General features: G+C 39.0%; 1 protein-coding gene across 3 annotated transcripts in view; it reads right to left on the reverse strand.

Annotated features, from left to right (window-relative positions):
• TNIK (TRAF2 and NCK interacting kinase) overlaps positions 1-19573 on the reverse strand; it is a 395341-nt gene that overhangs the window by 134587 nt on the left and 241181 nt on the right. For all 3 annotated transcript variants that reach the window (XM_047099965.1, XM_047099964.1, XM_047099963.1), the window contains exon 4: positions 12079-12204. In XM_047099965.1, the coding sequence (XP_046955921.1) occupies positions 12079-12204 (126 nt within the window). The remainder of the gene's footprint in view (positions 1-12078; positions 12205-19573) is intronic.

A 19573-nucleotide genomic window follows, 5' to 3' on the forward strand; every position in this document is an offset into this window, starting at 1 on the left:
ATAATGGATCATTAATATTTTCCCCCAAAGAAAGTTCTTGAAGAGTTGACACTGGGGCAACCATACTTGCTAACATTAACTGAGAATTTGCCATGTGCCGGGTGCTGGGCTTGGTGATTTGCAGCTACTGATTCATTAATACGCCATTTCCTCAATTCCCTTTTCCTTATTCACGTAGAAATGAAGCTTAGTGATGGTCTGCAGCCTTATCCATGGTATACCTACTCATTAAGTAAGCAGAGTGTGTTGAAAGAATGGTGTTCTCTCAAGTACTAGTTATGTGACCCTGGGCATGTATGTTCTCTAACCACCCTGGGCTCAGCACCCCACCACCATCACTATAAAATACAACATAAAACAATAAAATAAAATAAAATAAAATAAAATAAAATAAAATAAAATAAAATAAAATAAAATAAAATAAAACAAAATAAAACAAAACAAAATAAAATAAAATAAAATAAAATAAAATAAAATAAAATAAAACAAAACAAAACAAAATAAAATAAAGTAAAACAAAATGTTTGGTGTGAACACTAAATGTGTTTATGAGTGTAAAGGTCCTAGCAGTCCCAAATCTTAAACTATACTTATTACTTTTTATCTGTTGGTCTGTCTGCATTTTTAAAAACGAGCAACCAGGAAGAGTTGCCAGCTTGGAAGATGGTATCAATAGCTTCCCAAGATCCACTTCAAATGGCTGACAGAACATGGGGCACATGCATTTCTATAACCTCTATTAACAAAAGAGCACAAAGAACACATGGCTTTTTTTTTAAGCTTGTATCACATGGCAAGAAAAAAACAGTGGTGCATTCCAGGATGTCGGATCTTTTTATTTAAGGCTGAAGAGGTAGAGGGAAAGGTTTAGAAGGAATGGTACATTTGAAATGCTCTTTCCACACCACCGAAATAACTGGGTCAGAAAATAGAATACACCTGTGTGTCACTTGGGAAAAGAGAAGAGAGGCTGGGTTGAAGGGGAGAACAGAACTAAGCTCAGGCAGGAAGGGGCCTGGACCTGGAACCGTGTCACTGAGTAGATATTTAAGAAACAATATGGTGAAGCGAGACCCAATTAAGAGGGAAGGGGTTGGGGTGCCTGGGTGGCTCAGTCAGTTAAGCCTCTGACTTTGGCTCAGGTCATGATCTCACAGTTAATGAGTTCACGCCCTGCATCAGGCTCTGTGCTGACAGCTCGGAGCCTGGAATCTGCTTCGGATTTTCTCTCTCTCTCTCTCTCTCTCTCTTTCTCTCTGCCCATCCCCTGCTTTCACTCTGTCTCTGTCACTCTCTCTCAAAAATAAATAAAACATTAAAAAAATAATAATAATAAAAGGGGGAAAGTGTTGCCTGGGTGATTTGGACACGTAGTTATTGTTATCGACATTAAAAAGGTTAACTTTTAAAAACAAAGAGTTTGTTTTTAATGTTTACTTATTTTTGAGACAGAGTCAGAGTGAGAGTGGGGGGAGGGGCAGAGAGAGGAAGACACTGAATCCAAGGCAGGTTCCAGGCTCTGAGCTGTTGGCACAGAGCCCGACGTGGGGCTGGAACCCATGAGCCATGAGATGATGACCTAAGCCGATGTCAGATGTTCAACCGAGTCACCCGGGTGCCCTTTAAAAAAAAACAACAACAAAAAAACAAAGTTCTAACATATGTCACAACTTACATGGGTGTTTGTCATGTATTTTTGTCAGTTGTCTTATATTTCTGTTTTCTCTTAGAGGCTGTGGGGGGAGGGGGCACTTATTATGCCCTCCTCTGCCTTCCCCTCTCCAGGACAATATTTAAGCAAAAGGTCTTAGGTCTCAGCTGAGCCCAGAAGGAATTTCAGAAGCACTGCCTGAGCCAGCCCTGAGCTCACCTCATCAGGAGGGGCCTTCAATATGGAGTCACCTGCTGTGGTCACTTCTTTAAAAAAATTTTTTTTAATGTTTTATTTTATTTTTGAGAGACAGAGAGAGACAGGGCATGAGCAGGGGAGGAGCAGAGAGAGAGGGAGACACAGAATCCGAAGCAGGCTCCAGGCTCTGAGCTGTCAGCACAGAGCCCGATGCGGGGCTTGAACCCATGAACGCGAGATCATGACCTGAGCTGAAGTTGGATGCTTAACCAACTGAGCCACCCACGCGCCCCTGTGGTCACTTCTAACCTGCACTTTCCAATCCTAATCACCTCTGAAATACTTTTAAAAGGTTTATCCTCAGAACCAACTTAAGAAGCTTAGGATGATTTCTGGGGTCCCTACAGTATTCACTGGTCTGCTAGTTAACTGGTTGTAAGATCCTATATAAGAAACAATGCTTTATGATATTTTAGAATTGCAGGCACTAGCCCCAAACACCTCAACTTGTTCCCCTCACATATCACCAGTCAGTCACTCACAAGAATAACTGACTATTAACAGATCCTTCTCTTTTATAGTAAAAGGAGGAGAAAGAGGCAGGGAGAGGAAGACGAGGGAGTAGGATGCTTAAGGTCTGTCTAAAATGAGAGAAGTTCTGGGGCACCAGGGTGGCTCAGCCAGTTAAGTGACTGACTCTTGATTTTGGCTCAGGTCAGGATCTCATAGTTCATGAGTTCAAGACCCGCACCGGGCTCTGCTTGGGATTCTGCCTCTCTCTCTCTCTCTCTCAAAATAAATAAATAAACTTAAAAAAAAAAAGAATTGAAATGAGAGAAGTTTGTACTGAGCAACTGAAGGGGCATTCTAAGAAATGGGTAGGAAAGATAAGCACCCAAGAATTCACAGCTCTGCAGAGGATAAGCATCTTGACCTTGAAGGTCCAGAAACATCAGAAAGGCACAGGATATTTTTATCATGTGTGGCTGGGAATAGCCACAGATCTCATCTGCATGATTTATGAAGGTGTAAACAAAACCAGTACTTTGTTATAGAATGCTGTCTCACTTGTCAGAGGTAGTTTAAAGTCCCACAATATAAGATACATGTGCATGTAAGTACAGAAATTGGCAGGTGTACATATGAACGTGTTTACCATCTAAGCCAACTTATGGAAAAGTAAAGTAAAACTGGTGGGAATTTCAAATTTGGAAATGCATTCATTTTTAAGCTAGCATGTATTTGAAAAGTAAAATTCCTTTAACTTCTACATTATATTTTTTAGACTTCACAACAAGTGCTTGAATTACAAATTCTAAGTTTTGCAAAGACAAAAAATTGAGTCCCAAGGACGTGAAGTCTCCCAAACTTTGTCAATATAGTTTCTGGATAATGAACGACTTTATATCTTGAGAACGACAATGGGAGTTTGAATATATGGAGCCAACTGGTACTTTTAGCGACAAGAAGCCTGTGTAAAGGACAGGCCCACTACAAGGGCTCAACGGTCACCATGTCTAGGGAGAGAGAGCCTCAGAGTTGGCATAGAAGCATTCAGGGAATAAGCAAAGTTAGTTGCATCTTGTATTTGGTTTCTGGTGCTCAAGTTTCTCAGTATGTATGCAAGCTCAGCTGGGGAATTTTTCCTGTTAGGAGTAAACCATTACGTGTCCATCCTGCTCACAGAGACTAACCTTATTAAGGCTGTTAAGAAATGCTCAATGCTGCTGGTCAGAATGTTACAGCCAAAGAGAAGAATTTGGGGAGGGGATGGGAAAGCAAGCTTTCGGACAAGTAAAAACAGGAAAAGAAGAGAAAATACTAGCCTCAGAAGATTTATGATTAAGCAGCTTGATAGTTGAGGATTTTGAGAAGCATTTAGGTTAATGAGACACAGACTTTGGTTCAGAATTTATCTAGAAAAGGAACCAGAAGGTTTGTTTAGACCAGTGGCAGAATAACTCTGGGGACACATAAGTCTTCCTTCTGCTCAGGTGAAAAGAAGTTTAAGCACATTTCAAATGAAATTCATTGGGATAAAAGAAGAAATCATTTGTACATTCTTGTCACAGAATCACCCATCGGTTCATAAAAATGGCTCTTTTACAGCTGATCTCAGGCCATGTTGCAAAGTATCAAATTAGGTATGACTTTAACTCTGTGTTTGTAACTAAGTAACCTATCTCTATAGGTCGTGCAATAGGACAGCTCTGAGACTGGAAGCCTGTTTACAATCATTCCTCCTAATATTTCAGGCACTCCTTCTAGAATTACCAAAGTTAGCCTTTCAAAACTTTCTACTCACAAATAATAAGATTCAATTACTTCTCCAGACAAATGACCTAGGCTCTATATATATGAAGAAAGGAGTTCTTTAGTTATACAAGTGACAAATACTGATTAAAACAATCAAAAAAAAAAATAAAAAAGGAAAGAAAAGAAAAATAAAGCCTCATTTCTGATGCATAGAACTCAAAAAGGAGAAATATTAATTATTCAAAGGACTCAGCTACAGGTGGCTGAATTTTTAATAATGTTATCTGCAGCATTTCATATTTATATCTTAAAACAACCAAAAATGTCAATGGGCATGATCTTTTTGCCAGGCAAGATGCTACAGCAAATGTAAACTCTAGCAGACCTAGGTCTGGAGGTTGTGGCCAACATCACTGCACATTCTAGAAAGGATCTCTCATTGGTTCATCTCAGTATCTTATTTGCAGATGATCTTATGCAGGAGCTAGACAACTAACATCAATATGTGAAGTTTATGACTTCCATGTATGGAAGTCACCTGGGAGTGGTGGAATTTCTGGTACAAATTGGAGCAGGTGTGTGCTCCCCAAACAGTTATAACACACTGCTGCTATTGGGGGTTTCAGGCCCAACATTTTCAAATCATCCTAGTTTTCAAAACTTTTTAAGGAATCCAGACTTTTGCAAGAAATTGATTTTTTCTAATGTTGCCATAACTAAAACACCGCCATCTTATGTGACTAAAACTAAATACATTCACCCAGACAGTACTTAGCCTCTGGGCTGCCAGTTTGAAAACCCAGGCCTATTACTCTAAAGTTACCATTTTTATATGGAAGAAACCAGATGTCAGAGATGCTGCCTCTGCCAATACTAGAACCCAGGTCTCTGGATTCCAGATCAGGTTTTAGCCAACGGTGGCAATGCTTGTCCCCTCAATGCATACATAGTTTCTGAACTCTTAGCTCTGCAAGGCTACACTGTTGCAATCTAATGAATGGCTTACTGAGACATTTCAGTACAGTAATCTGCTGTCTTACTTGACCACCTTACATTTTGGAAACTAATCGGATATTATTGCTTTTGGGGTGCCTGGGTGGCTCAGTCAGTTAAGAGTCTGTCTTCAGCTCAGGTCATGATCTCACCGTTGGGGAATTCCAGCCCCGAGTTTGAGCCCTGAGCGTGCTGACAGTACAGAGCCTGCTAGGGTACTCTGTCTCCCTTTCTCTCTGCTCCTCCCTTTTTCTCTCTCTCTCTCTCCCTCTACTAAAAAATCAATATTATTTAAAAAAAAAAAGAAATTTATCATTGTTTATAAGATATTCTAGTCCTGGGATTGTGGTAGTATAAGAAGACAGCAAAATATGTATGATTTTGCCTTCTAAGGTTAGAGTATTAGTACCCCTAATAGATGGTACTTGTCCCTCAGTCCCAGTGCTCGAATGCTGTGCAGCAAAATGGAGAGCTTCTCATCACTGAGATGAGGTGGAATGAGACAGCCGTGCTGTGTGACAGAGCTTGCTTGTTTCCAAGAGATCAGAATCTTTATTGAAAGAGCTCCCTTTTTTGATTTCCGGTTCAGGCCCTGAGCGGTTGATAAAGGAGAATTACTTAGCCATTATCAGAAGTAGCTGTATTTCCTCAAAGAGCTGGTACTAAACAAGAGTTTATCTCTACAACAAGACTGATAGAATTCGCACAGATTATAATTCAATCAGACACCTAAAACAGCACATGTGTTGGCTGGTAGGATATGTGCAAAACCTCTAGCCACAACAAAAGACATAACTGGGGAATATTTCCTGTCGTCTGGATACTGGGAATGTGTGTTAGAAAGTGCTGCTTTGGAAGCTTGATTGGCTCAGTCAGTTCAGCATCTGACTCTTGATTTCGGCTCAGGTCATGATCTCATGGTTCATGAGTTCGAGCCCTAAGTTGGGCTTTGTGCTGACAGCATGAAGCCTGCTTGGGATTCTCACTTGCTGTCCCTCCCCACTCACACTTGTGCTCTCTCTCTCTCTCTAAAAAAAAGTGCTGCTTTGGTTGCTACAGATTACGTCTCTATATAATTCACAATAACATTTTTATATAAATGTAATCTTAACAGAATGCCATTAGTCCAAAGAGTCAACTATCTGTGATCTTTGCAATTGTTTGCTAAAACATTCCCAAAAGTCTTAAGGTACTCCTCAAGGCATACTTCTTAGACTTCCACATCAGTCTTATTAGTAGCTAACTGGTCCTGCTACCCTCTTTGAAAATTGGGGAACTGAGGAATGGAGGTTAAAGATGAAGTCAAAATGAATTAAACCCAAAGCATCAATCCTATTTGGAACACCAACTTTTGATATCAGAATTATTTTTTACAACTTAAAAAAAAAGAATGTAAAACTCAAGGGCTTGATTCTAGCATAAGAGAGGTTGGGGTTAGCTAGCACACTGGCTTTATCACTCACCAGCTGTAAGACCTGGGGTAAATTTCTTAACTTCTCTGAGCCAAATTTCCTTATCGGTAAAGTGAGGATAATGATAGATCTAATGTATAGAGTAGTTGTAAAGATCTAATGAAATAATATGATAATGCAAAAAAAAAAAACAAAACAAAACAAAACAACAAAAAACCCAAAACCATAACATTTGGCATATGAGAAGCAAGCAATAAATATTATCTGCCACTGTTATTATTAACACAGAATGGCTCAAATTTAGTGAGTCGGAGCCCTTGGAATAATGATACACAATCATATTCTATAACCAAGTTCCCACCAACATTGTACTCTGGTATTAATTTCCCATTATGTTTCTATTCTGCCTTTACTTTTCCAAGTTCCCCCTGAGTTTGTTACCAAATAGAAAGAGCACAACTAGAAAAAGAAGATGCCCTCATCCTCGTAAGCATTTCATGGCTTGGTATTTTTTTCCCCGGTAACACAGAAGCTAATGGATGATTACTAGTGGGGATGGTCCCTGCTAGGCCCTCTGTCTTCCAAGCAGAATGTGGGTCCTACTTAATTGCAGGTGGTCAAATGGAATGTGAAGGCCTGGCCCTCCCTTGGGGCCTGGGTTTGGGAGAGACCACTATTTGCCAACCTCAGGAAGGGGATTCGCTTGCTAAAACAGTCTCCTAATTGGCCTCCCTGATTCTACTCTGGCCTCCATCTGGTCTAGTCTCAACCCAGAAATGGGAGAGACCCCTTAACTACGTGGCTCATATTCCATCCCTCCTCTACTTTCAAAACCCTCCAGTGCCCCCCCCCCACCTCACTCAGAGTAAAAGCTGACATCTTTCCAATGGTCAGTAAGGCCCTGCATGATGTGGCTCCAGGTCTCATCTCCCAGGTTTCTGATCACACTGCTCCCATTGTTATTCTTGGAAACCACCAGGCTTGGAACACGCCTCCTTGAGTCCTCTACAATGGGACTTCCTCTGAATGCAACCCCATCAACCTTTCCCTGCTCTACTAGGCTCCTGTCAGCTTCCAGCACTCTCTACACTTTTCTTACTAATTATATTTATTTTCTATGGTCTGTAGCAGGAGTGTAAGCTACATGTAAGTAGGGGCTTTCTTTAGTTTTGTTCACGGATATATTCTAAGTGTCTACAAGAGTCCCTTTTGTCTAGCAAGTGCTTGATATATATTTGTAGGATGAACAAATGAAAGGTGACTGAATAAATGAATATATACACTTGCAGACTCTTGATTCCCAGCAACCACAGCTGTCTTCGTGGGAGGAGCAGCTGGCCAGGGTGAGAACTGGCAGGCAGCAACTGATTCCCAAGAATACGAAATCTCCTGTTCACGCCATGCAGATGCAAACGGGCTTGCTGCTTTCTCCCAGTGCCTATTGGAAAATGGACTGCAGGTCTGCTTATTTAAAAACAATAACAACAAACTTCCAGTGCCTTTCACAGAACTTCAGGCCAAGCTAAATTGTCACATTTCAGGATGCCTGCATTCTGACTCTGCATTCATCCATTAATGAGCTTTGAGGCCCTGGGAAAGTCAATTAACTTCCTGGGGATCCAGCAAAATAAAAGACGACTAATTTTGTTTCCAACTTAAAAAATTGCAGCATTAGGAAAAGGGTAAAAATAAGTGAATCCCTGCTTGACCACTCTTCTCTTTCTTTCAACCAATTTCTAAATAAACATCCAGATTTTAACAATTCACTCTCACAAGAAAACCAACTCTCCTATCTGGCCCATCTCACAAAAGAAGTGATAAATAGTTGGGTGTGACTCAGCTTGTACTATTGCAAGTGATTCCTGAAGGTGGTGGTTCCAAAGCTACATTAATGCTTTCGTTTAATTTGGAACCAGGGCCCTGACCAAACAAAAAAACTCTCTGCAGACAGCATTAAAACAGCTATCATTCTCCACTTGTTATCTGCTGAAGCTTATGGCAATATGGGGTCATTGCTAAAAAGCTAGATTCTTGATGACGTAGAAGTCCTTTAGGAACACAGAGATATTCCTACTGGAATCATCTTATCACTTCCTGTCGAACTTTTAGTCCACAAATAAAATGAACTCTCAAAGTACCTGCAGCCATCTGCTTTGTACCGACATTATTAGCAACCAGGTCTGTAGAAATAATAATCATTTTCATTTACAGTCCAACTATTCTATCAGCCTCGTATGCTCAGCACCTTCCTGGCACTGAGGCCACAGAGATGCAAACACAGTCCTTGCCTCAGATTGCTGACTGTCTTTGAGGAGCAAAGACAGCCCAATGGGGAGCAATTAAAAAAAGAAGAAACAGAAGTGGCTCTGATGTTCAACGTAAGAGAAAGTTTGGAAGAAAAAAGAAGCAGACATAAGAAAGAAAAAAAATGTTTTAAAAGTTAAATTAGTGAAATTACTACCCAGATACAAATATCTTCGACACCATTGGTATCCTAGACATCCCCATCATTTAAATAGACAGTAGATACATTTTTTCTTTTATTTCCTTTTTCTTCCTTTTTTATTTCCCAAAAATGAAAACGTATTTTATCTAATCATAGTATTTTTAAAAGGCTTTAAAAAAATCCCATTATATAAGTTAATGTTTTTGCACTATAAATATAAATCTACATCATTTTAACTGGCTGATGTGTCCTTTCACACTGTCCTTTAATGGATTTACTTAAGGATTTCCCTATTGGTTACCTTCTACATACATCTTTATACAGTTACCCAAATATTTATTTAGGATACCTTCCTGTATATCTATGTGTGTGTGTGTGTGTGTGTGTGTGTGTGCGTGCGTGCGCGCGTGTGTGTGTGTGTGCACGCGCGCGCGTGTGTGTGAATGCTTATCTGTATGTATCCCAAATGCCCTTGAGTAAAGATAGAGTACCAGCCTCCAATCTTCATTTCCATAAGCAGGGGGTATGAGTGTCCATTCTGGGCATATCATTTAAAAAAAATCTTTGCCAATCTATAAGTTTAAAAAATGGTATCTAATTCTTGTTCTGTTTTGCATTTATATTGTTGGTATGATTATATTTTACGAACATCTTTACAGGTAATTGATAATTCTTACTTTGCTAATTGCTGCCTCATTCTTAACTCAATCCTTCTTTTAGTTCCATATTACTTCTATTATACCATATTATTTCTATTATTATTTCTAAAAACTCTTCCTCTCTAAAGGCTACTAAATTCTTTCTCATCATATATAAAATATTTTTCCCAAATTAGTTACTTGCATTTTTACCTTGTTTTTTATGTTTTTTTTGTAATGAGAATCTTAAAAAAAAATGTATACAGGCAAGTCCATCAAAATTCTGTTATGTGGTTATGCCCTTGCATATATGGCCTCGTTTATCTTTTTTAGTATTATACAGTTATAGCTTTTTTCTCTTACTATTTTTACATTTTTAGTTTTCACATTTATATCTACTATACATTTAAGAGGCCACAATTAAAATATTACTATAACTTTTTCAGAAATCACATAAAAATATATAAAATCAATGTGATCATACAAAGTGGGTTTATTTACCCCAAAATACCTTTTTTATTTTAAATTTAAAGATGGGCTTATGGGGGAAAATATACAGTACCCCTTTTCACTTCCAAAGATTATAGTATTCAGTTATCAAAATACATGAAAATCTTGTTATTTTTCTGAGCTAACATTATAATATTCTTTTTGGTCACCAATTCTGTTCACTGTGTATGTTTTATCTTCTCAACTGGACTACAGACAGATGTCTTTGCATTAAGAGAGTAAACTGAGATTCTTTGATTAGCTGTCCATGAAATAGTAGTTGCTGGATTCACACAATTTAGTATATAATTTGGCATATAGTAAATTCTGTCTAATTAAAGAATTTTGTGTATCAGACACATAGTAAGAGCTCTAGAAAATGAGTAAGATGGTAAGTGGTTAAAAGGGTATTTTTAGAATAATTAATCCAAACAGCAACATATGGAATGAACAGAGATTCAAGAAAGAGAGAGAGAGGTAGGTCAAGTAGAAGTCTACTACAAAATCTAGGCTTCCACTGAACGGGCCCACATGAAGTTAGCAAAGGAAGATTAAACCAAGACAGCGTTATAAGCCAGCCTGAGAGATAAGAATGAATAAAAGTTTCATGGACAGAAACCACGAAGGTGAGAGGAAGAGCAATCTAAGCAGAGCAGGGATAGGAATAGTGGTTTTGGTAGCAGATACACTGAATTTACCTTCCTTCAGTGGGACAGCTGTCTCACAAACTGTCAAAGATACAGGACTGGGGCACATAGCTAACTAGAAAAGAAAGCAACCATGAGAGTACTTATATGGTATCAGATACTGTTTTAGGTATTTCATTCACAGAACTGGAATTTAAATTTCAGTCATCCACACGTTAGCCAGAGATGAGGAAAAGACCCATAGAACTTGGTTAGATTATTGTTCCACCATTTCTAGCTACATAGACCTTGGGGCAATTTACTTACCCTCTTTGTAAACCTAAGTTCTGTCATCTAAGAAATGAGGAGAAATGAGGCAAACTCTGGAAAACAGTATGGAGTTTCCTCAAAAAATTAAAAATAGAACTACACTATGACTCAGCAATTGCACTACTAGGTATTTATCCAAGGGATACAGGTGTGCTGTTTCAAAGGGGCACATGCACCCCAATGTTTATAGCAGCACTATTGACAATAGCCAAAGTATGGAAAGAGCCCAAATGTCCATCGATGGACGAATGGATAAAGAAGACGTGGTATATATATATATATATGCAATGGAGTATTACTTGCCAATCAAAATGAATGAAATCTTGCCACTTGCAACAAGATGGAATGGAACTAGAGGGTATTAGGCTAAGTGAAATTAGTCAGAGAAAGACAAATATCATATGACTTCACTCATATGAGCACTTTAAGACACAGAACAGATGAACATAAGAGAAGGGAAACAAAAATAATATAAAAACAGGGAGGGGGACAAAACATAAGAGACTCTTAAATAAAGAGAACTGAGGGTTGCTGGAGGGTTTTTGGGTGGGGGATGGGCTAAATGGGTAAGGGGCATTAAGGAATCTACTCCTGAAATCATTGTTGCACTACATGCTAACTAACTTGGATATAAATTAAAATATGAATTAATTAATTAGAAAAAAAGAAATGAGACTAAAAAAAATGAGACCATAATAATGTCCATCTCAAAGAGCTGGAATAAATGACATACATAAAAAGCAAATAGTGTGATGCCTAACTCAATAAATGTGGTCACTAGTGGAAAAACCAGAGAACTTAACAACTGGCTTTAGGGATGGCCCACATTAAGGGGTAGAAGATAAAGGTACTTAAACAATGGAAGGTATTTAGGGAAATGGGAAAGAACCTTGAAAACACAATGTTATGGAAATTATGGGGCCAAGAGTTTCAAAGAAGGAGTTACTTAATCCAATTTAGTCATGAGGACAGAGAAATGAACCATTCAGCCCTGGTTGTTCTTCCTGTAAGTAAAGTAAATTTGGGTAGCACTACATACCCAAAGTTGGTCATCCATGCCTGGTGGGTTCTTTTTGATAAAAGCACCATAGTATGTAGCAATATTCCGGTGATGAGAATACTTCTTCAACATGTTAATTTCTTGTTTGATTTCTTCCTCTTCATCCTGTATTAGAATAATAAATATTATGTCATGAACAGCCACTGTGTTTAGTAGGATTCTGTTTTTCATCACCATCTATATCAACTACACAATAAATTCTTTCTTAAGTTTTATTCTTCTGTGGTGGTAAACAAGCATACTGACTACAAAGAAAAAAATCACAAGACATCAGATTGGCAATCCTAGAGGCTCTTCTGTTTGTACAGCAAACAGGCATAGTATGCAACCAGCTAGAAAGAAAAAGCTCATCCTTTCACCTGGAAAAGATCAAGGTAGACAGACTATTGAAATAAAATTCACTCTCGGCTTCTGGGAACTATGTCCACTGACTACCTATCACTGATCATATCTGATCAGTAGGAAAGATTGGGGAAAGAAAAAAAAAATACAAGCTCTGACATTTAAAATTTGTTAGGTTCATTTTCTTTGAAGCCTACTTTTATTGAAGTAACTGACTGAAGATGATGAAAGTCAGCTGGGTAAGTTCCCTAGATCTGAAGAAGTTCACAAAACAGGGGAACTCATCTCACCTTCTGGAAACTAAACATAAAAAGAAAGGGGGAACGTGGCAGTGCCATGGATGTGAAAAGAGGTAACTCTCCTACAGACTAAGTTTCCTGATGTTCGGGTTTCATTCATTCTTAGTTTCACTTTGGAGTCCATCAACTTGGCCACTTTTGGAGGCCCTGGCACTATCAGTGGGGGGTGCATGTGCTCTCCCATAATTTTAAATTGATATGTACACATCAGTTGGATTTATTTCTGAGATTGGCGAGGCAAAATTCCATCCCAGGAGAGTTATGTGAGATGTGCATTAGTAACAATTATCTCTGAGGGTAGGTTGTAACATCACCTTTACCTAAAGGCCGCCCGTGCTGTGTCCCTGTCTGTCCCCTTGCAGCTTGGGCTGCTTGGCCTCACTTCAGTCTCTACATTGTCGGGCCCTTCTGCGGTTTTCCATGTGATGTCTTCTTTCCCCGTCCTCCTCTGGACACAGCTTTTACTCATTATTCCTAATCGAACTTAAAGGGCCCTCCTCAGGATGTCTTCCCTATTTCTCTCAGGCCATGTCAAGTCCCCCCTGCTGTATCTTATCCACCTCCTACACTTCACACAGGCACCATATTGTTGGTACTGGTGTGGAGATGTGTCATAATTGCTCTTCTACTCGACGCTCTTCATGGATTGTAAGCTCTCCTCTGCCTTCAGGTCTCAGTTCCAGAGTCCCTTCGCCAGCAAAGGTTTCTGATCTGTCTGACTTGGTTCTAGCCTCATGGATCATCACATGTATCTTCCTTTGTAGCACCTACCAGAATTGCAATCTACACTTACCTGTCCTATCATTTGATTAAGGCCTCTCTTTCCTAGCCTCTCTTTCCTATCAGCCCGTACCAACTGTGAACACAGGAATGGTGCCTGCTTTTGCTCTCTGTAGCATGCCCAGCACCAGGCAAAGTGCCGGTGAACAAATACAAATAAAAGAGAGGACACCTGCAAGGACCCCGCTACTACAGTGGCATCAGGGGTACTTGAGAGGAAACGGTGAGAGTGAGATGAGAACGGTGAAGTGCTGACATTTCTTCATCATGAGAAAATAAGTTTTAGTGAAAAACAATGGAGATTTGCAAACCCAGGAGAGTGAAGCCTCTTACATGTCACAAGTCTTAACAAAATCAAAGACTAACTGATCTCAAAACAGAACATAAGATTGAGGTGCTGAGCTAAGGAGAAGCATGTGGCCCCAACATTGAGGAGGGGAGTCCAGGAGTGAGGGGCTGGGACAGTGGCTGAGGGAAGGGATGGCATCCGATGACCAATGGATTCTTCCCTGCAGCTATGAGAGACTACCTACACATTCACTGTAGCCTGAGGACAGACTGACCTTCACAGACCTTCTACTTGTTGAAGGGCCCCTGTAGCATGCCTCAAATGTCTTACTATGGTGCAGATTAAGCTATTTTAAACTTACCATGTGGGCCAAATAATTGTGGATGAATGCAGGATGTGAGCATATGTACTTTAGGGAAGCCCAAACAGAAGGAGGAAAACAAACCTGAGGGTTTCTGTGAGCAGCCTGGTATCGACAGCTGCTTCCATTAAAGAGGCAACTACCTGGGGCAGTGAAACACCAATCACTTTCCAATGGCAGCCTGCCAATCTCACCTTTGGTCATTCTTAGAGACAAGTTGGTTGTATAAGCATTGCTGCCGGCCTCCTAGGTTCTCAACAGGATGGAGGGTGATGTGGGACAATCCAAGAGGGGAGAAGTATCCTTTTTAAAAATGTTTGTTTATTTATTTATTTTTGAGAGAGAGAGAGCGCAGCAGGGGAGGCACCGAGAGAGACAGAGAGGGAGAGAGAGAGAGAGAGAGAGAGAGAGAGAGAATCCGAAGCAGGCTCCAGGCTCCAAGCTGTCAGCACAGAGCCTGACGCGGGGCTCGAACCCACGAACCGTAAGATCGTGACCTGAGCTGAAGTCGGACGCTCAACCGACTGAGCCACCCAGATGCCCCAGGGGAAAAGTATCTTAAAAAGTTTACCATACTATTAAGAAAAACAGTTAAATAATAGTGTGATTCAATATATAATTAAATCCAAAATAAATAATACTGGAGATCGGAATGAAGGCAGCAAGTTCTCCATCACTTTGCGAAGGTAAACTGAGGCAATATGAAAATGAAGAAAGCATATGCACTGAGTCAGAAAAATGAGGGTCGGCAGATGGGGTGCATGTTCACTTTGGGCTCCACTCTTTTCTGGCTACATGGCCTTAGGGAAGCAACCTCGCTTTTATTTTTATTTGTATTTTTTGAGTTTTATTTATTTAAGTTATCTCTACACCCAACGTGGGGCTCGAACTCACAAACCTGAGATCAACAGTGGCATGCTCTTCCAACTGAGCCAGCCAGGCATCCCTAACCTAACTTTCAGAACTTAAGTTTTCTCATCTAGAATTACATACAGATTTATAATAGTATTGTATTATATGCCCAGTCTTTTGTGATATTTGAACGAAGTATGTTTGAGTTATAAATGCAAAATAAACACTGTTATTAATCTTGTCAACCAAAAAAATAAATACATAACAAGGGTGGAAGGGCAAGAATGGAAGTATCTTGAATTTTAGTTTAAACTGCACTGTTTCCAAACACAATTATGGAACCACTGTGGGTCATGGTTATGGAGCTCTAGCATAGAACCTTGATTTGGAGGTTATGTGACCTTGTAAGTGGGCATGCATTTTATCAGGCCTTCAGGGCTACGGTTTATCCTGATTTCTAGTCTAGGGCAACGGTGGCAGCAAGTTAGGCAGTGGAACTGAAAAGCACACACGTACTAGTAACTATGAGAACTTATTCAACCATTCCATAAGCGGTCTACCCTCTCACAACACAGCTCATTGAAAAGGATGAGGTTACGATGGTTTCAAAAAGACAAAGATAACAACAGAGGCTAGAATTAGATTTCAAAGCTGTAAGAAAAGGATGTCTTCTGTTTTGTAAATGGGTTATTCTTATGTCTGAAGAATTAAGCAAAAGGATCAAGCTCACTGGGAAACAAATGAAAAAAAAAAGTAATGGTACTAAATTGTTACAAATTTTACAAGGGAATAATTTAAAAATTTTTTTTTTCAACATTTATTTATTTTTGGGACAGAGAGAGACAGAGCATGAACGGGGGAGGGGCAGAGAGAGAGGGAGACACAGAATCGGAAACAGGCTCCAGGCTCTGAGCCATCAGCCCAGAGCCCGACGCGGGGCTCGAACTCACGGACCGCGAGATCGTGACCTGGCTGAAGTCGGACGCTTAACCGACTGCGCCACCCAGGCGCCCCAAGGGAATAATTTTTAAAAGCCAAGTCCAGGATACTGGGAAGAACTATTACTTCAGTACTGATACTGCAAAATCTAGTCCAAGCTGATTCATTATGTACCCTCAGGCATTGCATAGATACTCTCTGGATATCAGCCATTTTCACCTGTGATTGAAAATAAGAATATCTATTTAAGCTGCCTCTCAGGGCTTGGAAAAAACTAAGTGCTTATTTAAGCACAGCTTTATTGTCAAAAGAAAGAAGATTGCTTTTTTCACAAGATCATGGGAATCTATTTATTGCTTAGTATTTGTGGTAGACTTGGACTGGGAAGGAGACAGAGAGGGAGTAGAAAGGCCATGATATTCTGCAGCCTCCTTCATGAAGAAAGGGAGCCCATTAGTTCTTCTTTTTGTCTCTGGGCTCTGCCATGTGACCTGCTCTGGCCAATGGAACATTAGTAAATGTGCCCTAGTAGAGGCTGGAAAAGTACCTGTGCACTGGGGCATGCTCTCTCTTATTGCTGGCAGACAACTCTTCCATGTGAGAAGAAAGTGGTTTTCACATGCAAGGAAATGGACGCATCCAGGAGATGCTTTTAAGCCATTGACTGCCTCTAATGACGATATCATATAACAATATGATACCAGGGTTATAAAACATAGCCAAAGCCCACCTCCACTATGTCCCAGAAACTGTGTGTGTTATCTTATTTCATACTCAAAACAGCTCTATTAAGTAGATGATTTAATGATCCCATTTTACAAGTGAGGAAAATGAATTTCACAGAGGTTAAGTAACCCCCAAGTTCATTCGTATTTTAAATGTCAGAGCTAAGATTCAAAGCAAGATTTCTCTGACTCCAAAGCCAGTGCTCTTAATTCTCTACTGAAAACTCCAGTTACCCATGGTGATAAAACAAAAGCTGCTAATCATGAAAGAAGTGTCTGGGAACATTTCAAGCCAGGGATGAAGAGAAACGCGCCTTTGGTCCTCCAATTAAAGAAGCTTGTTAGCACACAATAGTATTTGCTTATGAATGATATCAAGGGATAAAAGAGGGATTTTAAGTTGCATATTTAATACATGGGGAATATACTTTAAGCACCTACACTATGCTAGGATTTAAAAATGGAATTAATAAGGCATTTAATATTAGTGTGCTCTGTAACAAAGAGTTTGACCAACATTTAGCTCTCAATCCATGGAACAAGAGTAAAACTGCATAACTTATAATAATCCAAGGGACGGGTCAGTTTCAGTTCAGAAGTATGAGATGTATAGACTGGTAAGTGCCACTACACCCTAGGCATATGGGCATCAGGTAGAACCACTTCTGCTCCTGCTCAACCAGTCCTGCTTTCCATAGCACTTGTTGGCATTAGGCAGTTGTTTGTGTTAATTTCCCTATCATTCTCAACTCAACTGTTGACAGAATATGACACGAAGTTGAAGATAATTTATTGTTAAAGAATCAGAGACTATTAGAATTTAAAGGGGTTGTTGACATTTTCCAGAATGTACGTTTTAAAATAATTTGTAATAGTGAAATCCTTTCCTCTAATAGAAATTTTATTCAGGATAAATATAACATGTTATATAAATATAAATATATAAATATATATATTTATATATATATTTATATTATATATAAATATTAATATATAATATTAATTATATATAAATAATTATATTATATATATATATAATATATTATATATAATATATTATAAATAATTATATATAATAAATAATTATATATAAATATTAAATATAAATATATAAATATAACAAATATAGCATCAACAAAAACTAGACTTTTAAAATCAGTAACATTTATTTTTGTGAGTGTAACTATGTGATATCTAGTTATAAAATTAATCAATGACAACAAAGAAGCTGTTTTAGTGAATACGTTAGATGTTTGAAAGAAATATAAAGTCCCACATCAGCTTCAGTAGCTCATTAATTTTCAGTTTTGTTTTGTTTCCAAGGCATAGAAAAAACAAGATAAGTAATTGCAAATTTCTCTTTTTAAACAGAAAACTCTGAAATTTCAGTGGAAATTCTTCTTCCTGAATGAAATTGTGCACACGAACGGAGTAACTTAGCAGTACAAATTAAGAGGCTGCCATTTTCCAGTGTGTTTGTTGGTATATAACATACAGTTTGAGGTTTGTTTTATCACAGTTTATTAAACATGAATGTATATTAAAAATTAGATAATATTTAAGCATGTACGGATCTCGTAAAATTATCTCAAGGTGGGGTTATGCACCTGTAAACTGTATTTTTATACATTGAAGGAAACAAACCCAGAATGGTCCAATGACCTAAGCCTTGAGAGAACTGGGACTTTGCCTTGACATTCTGTAGGCAGTGCCTGGATTTGCTGTATATGTTAGTCTTAAGCTAATGAATTCATTAGATAAACATTTAACTCCCTACTGTACCCCAGGCACAGTGCTAAATGCTAATAATATAATAATACAACAATGGGCACCATGGATTCAAGCTCTGCCACAATGAAACTTAACTATAGGCTAGTGGGGAACACCGATGGAAATCAAAGAATGACACAGATGCATGAACAGTTACAAACAGGAGAGGTATGGATAGCTAATCTAATTGGAGGCATCAGGGGAGACAGCACCAAGGATTTCAAGTTTGGGCTGAATTCTGAAGGCCTTGTCGGGGGTACCCAGTGGGAAGAAAGAAAAAAAGTGTGACATGGTGTGACTATGGAGGGAACCAATTTTCGTGCAGAAAAATAGTGACTGCCAAAGCCCTATAGATGGAAGGGGTATGGCATGTTGTCTTCTATAGGAATTGTTGGTACCATGGAGAGAAAAAGGAAAGATGTCGGCAAGAGACACCGTGATAATAATAATATGCACTGAACATAGTGTTCTACATATTGTTCTCAAAAACTATCTTTATAAATAACTATGCTTACTTCTCTTATAAGAGAGGGGGTGTGATCCACAAGGCAAGGTTAAGCAACATGCTCAGGGTAAGGGAGCCCTGAAATGTCAAAACTAGAATATACAAGATGAAAGTGCCAATCTACAGTGCTCTTCTTTCCCATGAGGCTAACCTGCTCTCTTGCTGGGAAATTTCTCTTGCTGGGAAATGCTGTCCCTTAGAGATCCAGCTAGCACAGCCTGATGTGCATTTTACTCATACCCAAGCTTCCACTGATGATGACTCCTTATAAAACCATGAATTAAAAATAAATAAATAAAATAAATAAAGACCCTTGATCAAGTTAACACAGAAGTAAATGAGTTTTACTCCTGGTAGTGTTGTCACTAACTTGCCTCAAGTCTTACATAAATGAGGTGGCTTACATCCTCAGGGACCCTACACCTATAATTCAGGTAACAGCTCACAGGAATTGGAATGAGTCTTATCTGATGGTATAAACAGTATAATTGATAATGCCTCCCCTTTGTGTTTTGGTTACCAGGAAAAAAATAATTTTCTAGTTTTCTGTGGCTTATCATTTGGATTTGTTTTTCTTTTATCTGGCTTTCTACTCTTTTATAGTTTCTCTGG

This window comes from Lynx rufus, unplaced genomic scaffold (assembly GCF_022079265.1).
Source record: "Lynx rufus isolate CCGP_SWC_20201006 ecotype Redwood Valley unplaced genomic scaffold, mLynRuf1.p SCAF_5, whole genome shotgun sequence".
Lineage (NCBI taxonomy): Eukaryota > Metazoa > Chordata > Mammalia > Carnivora > Felidae > Lynx > Lynx rufus.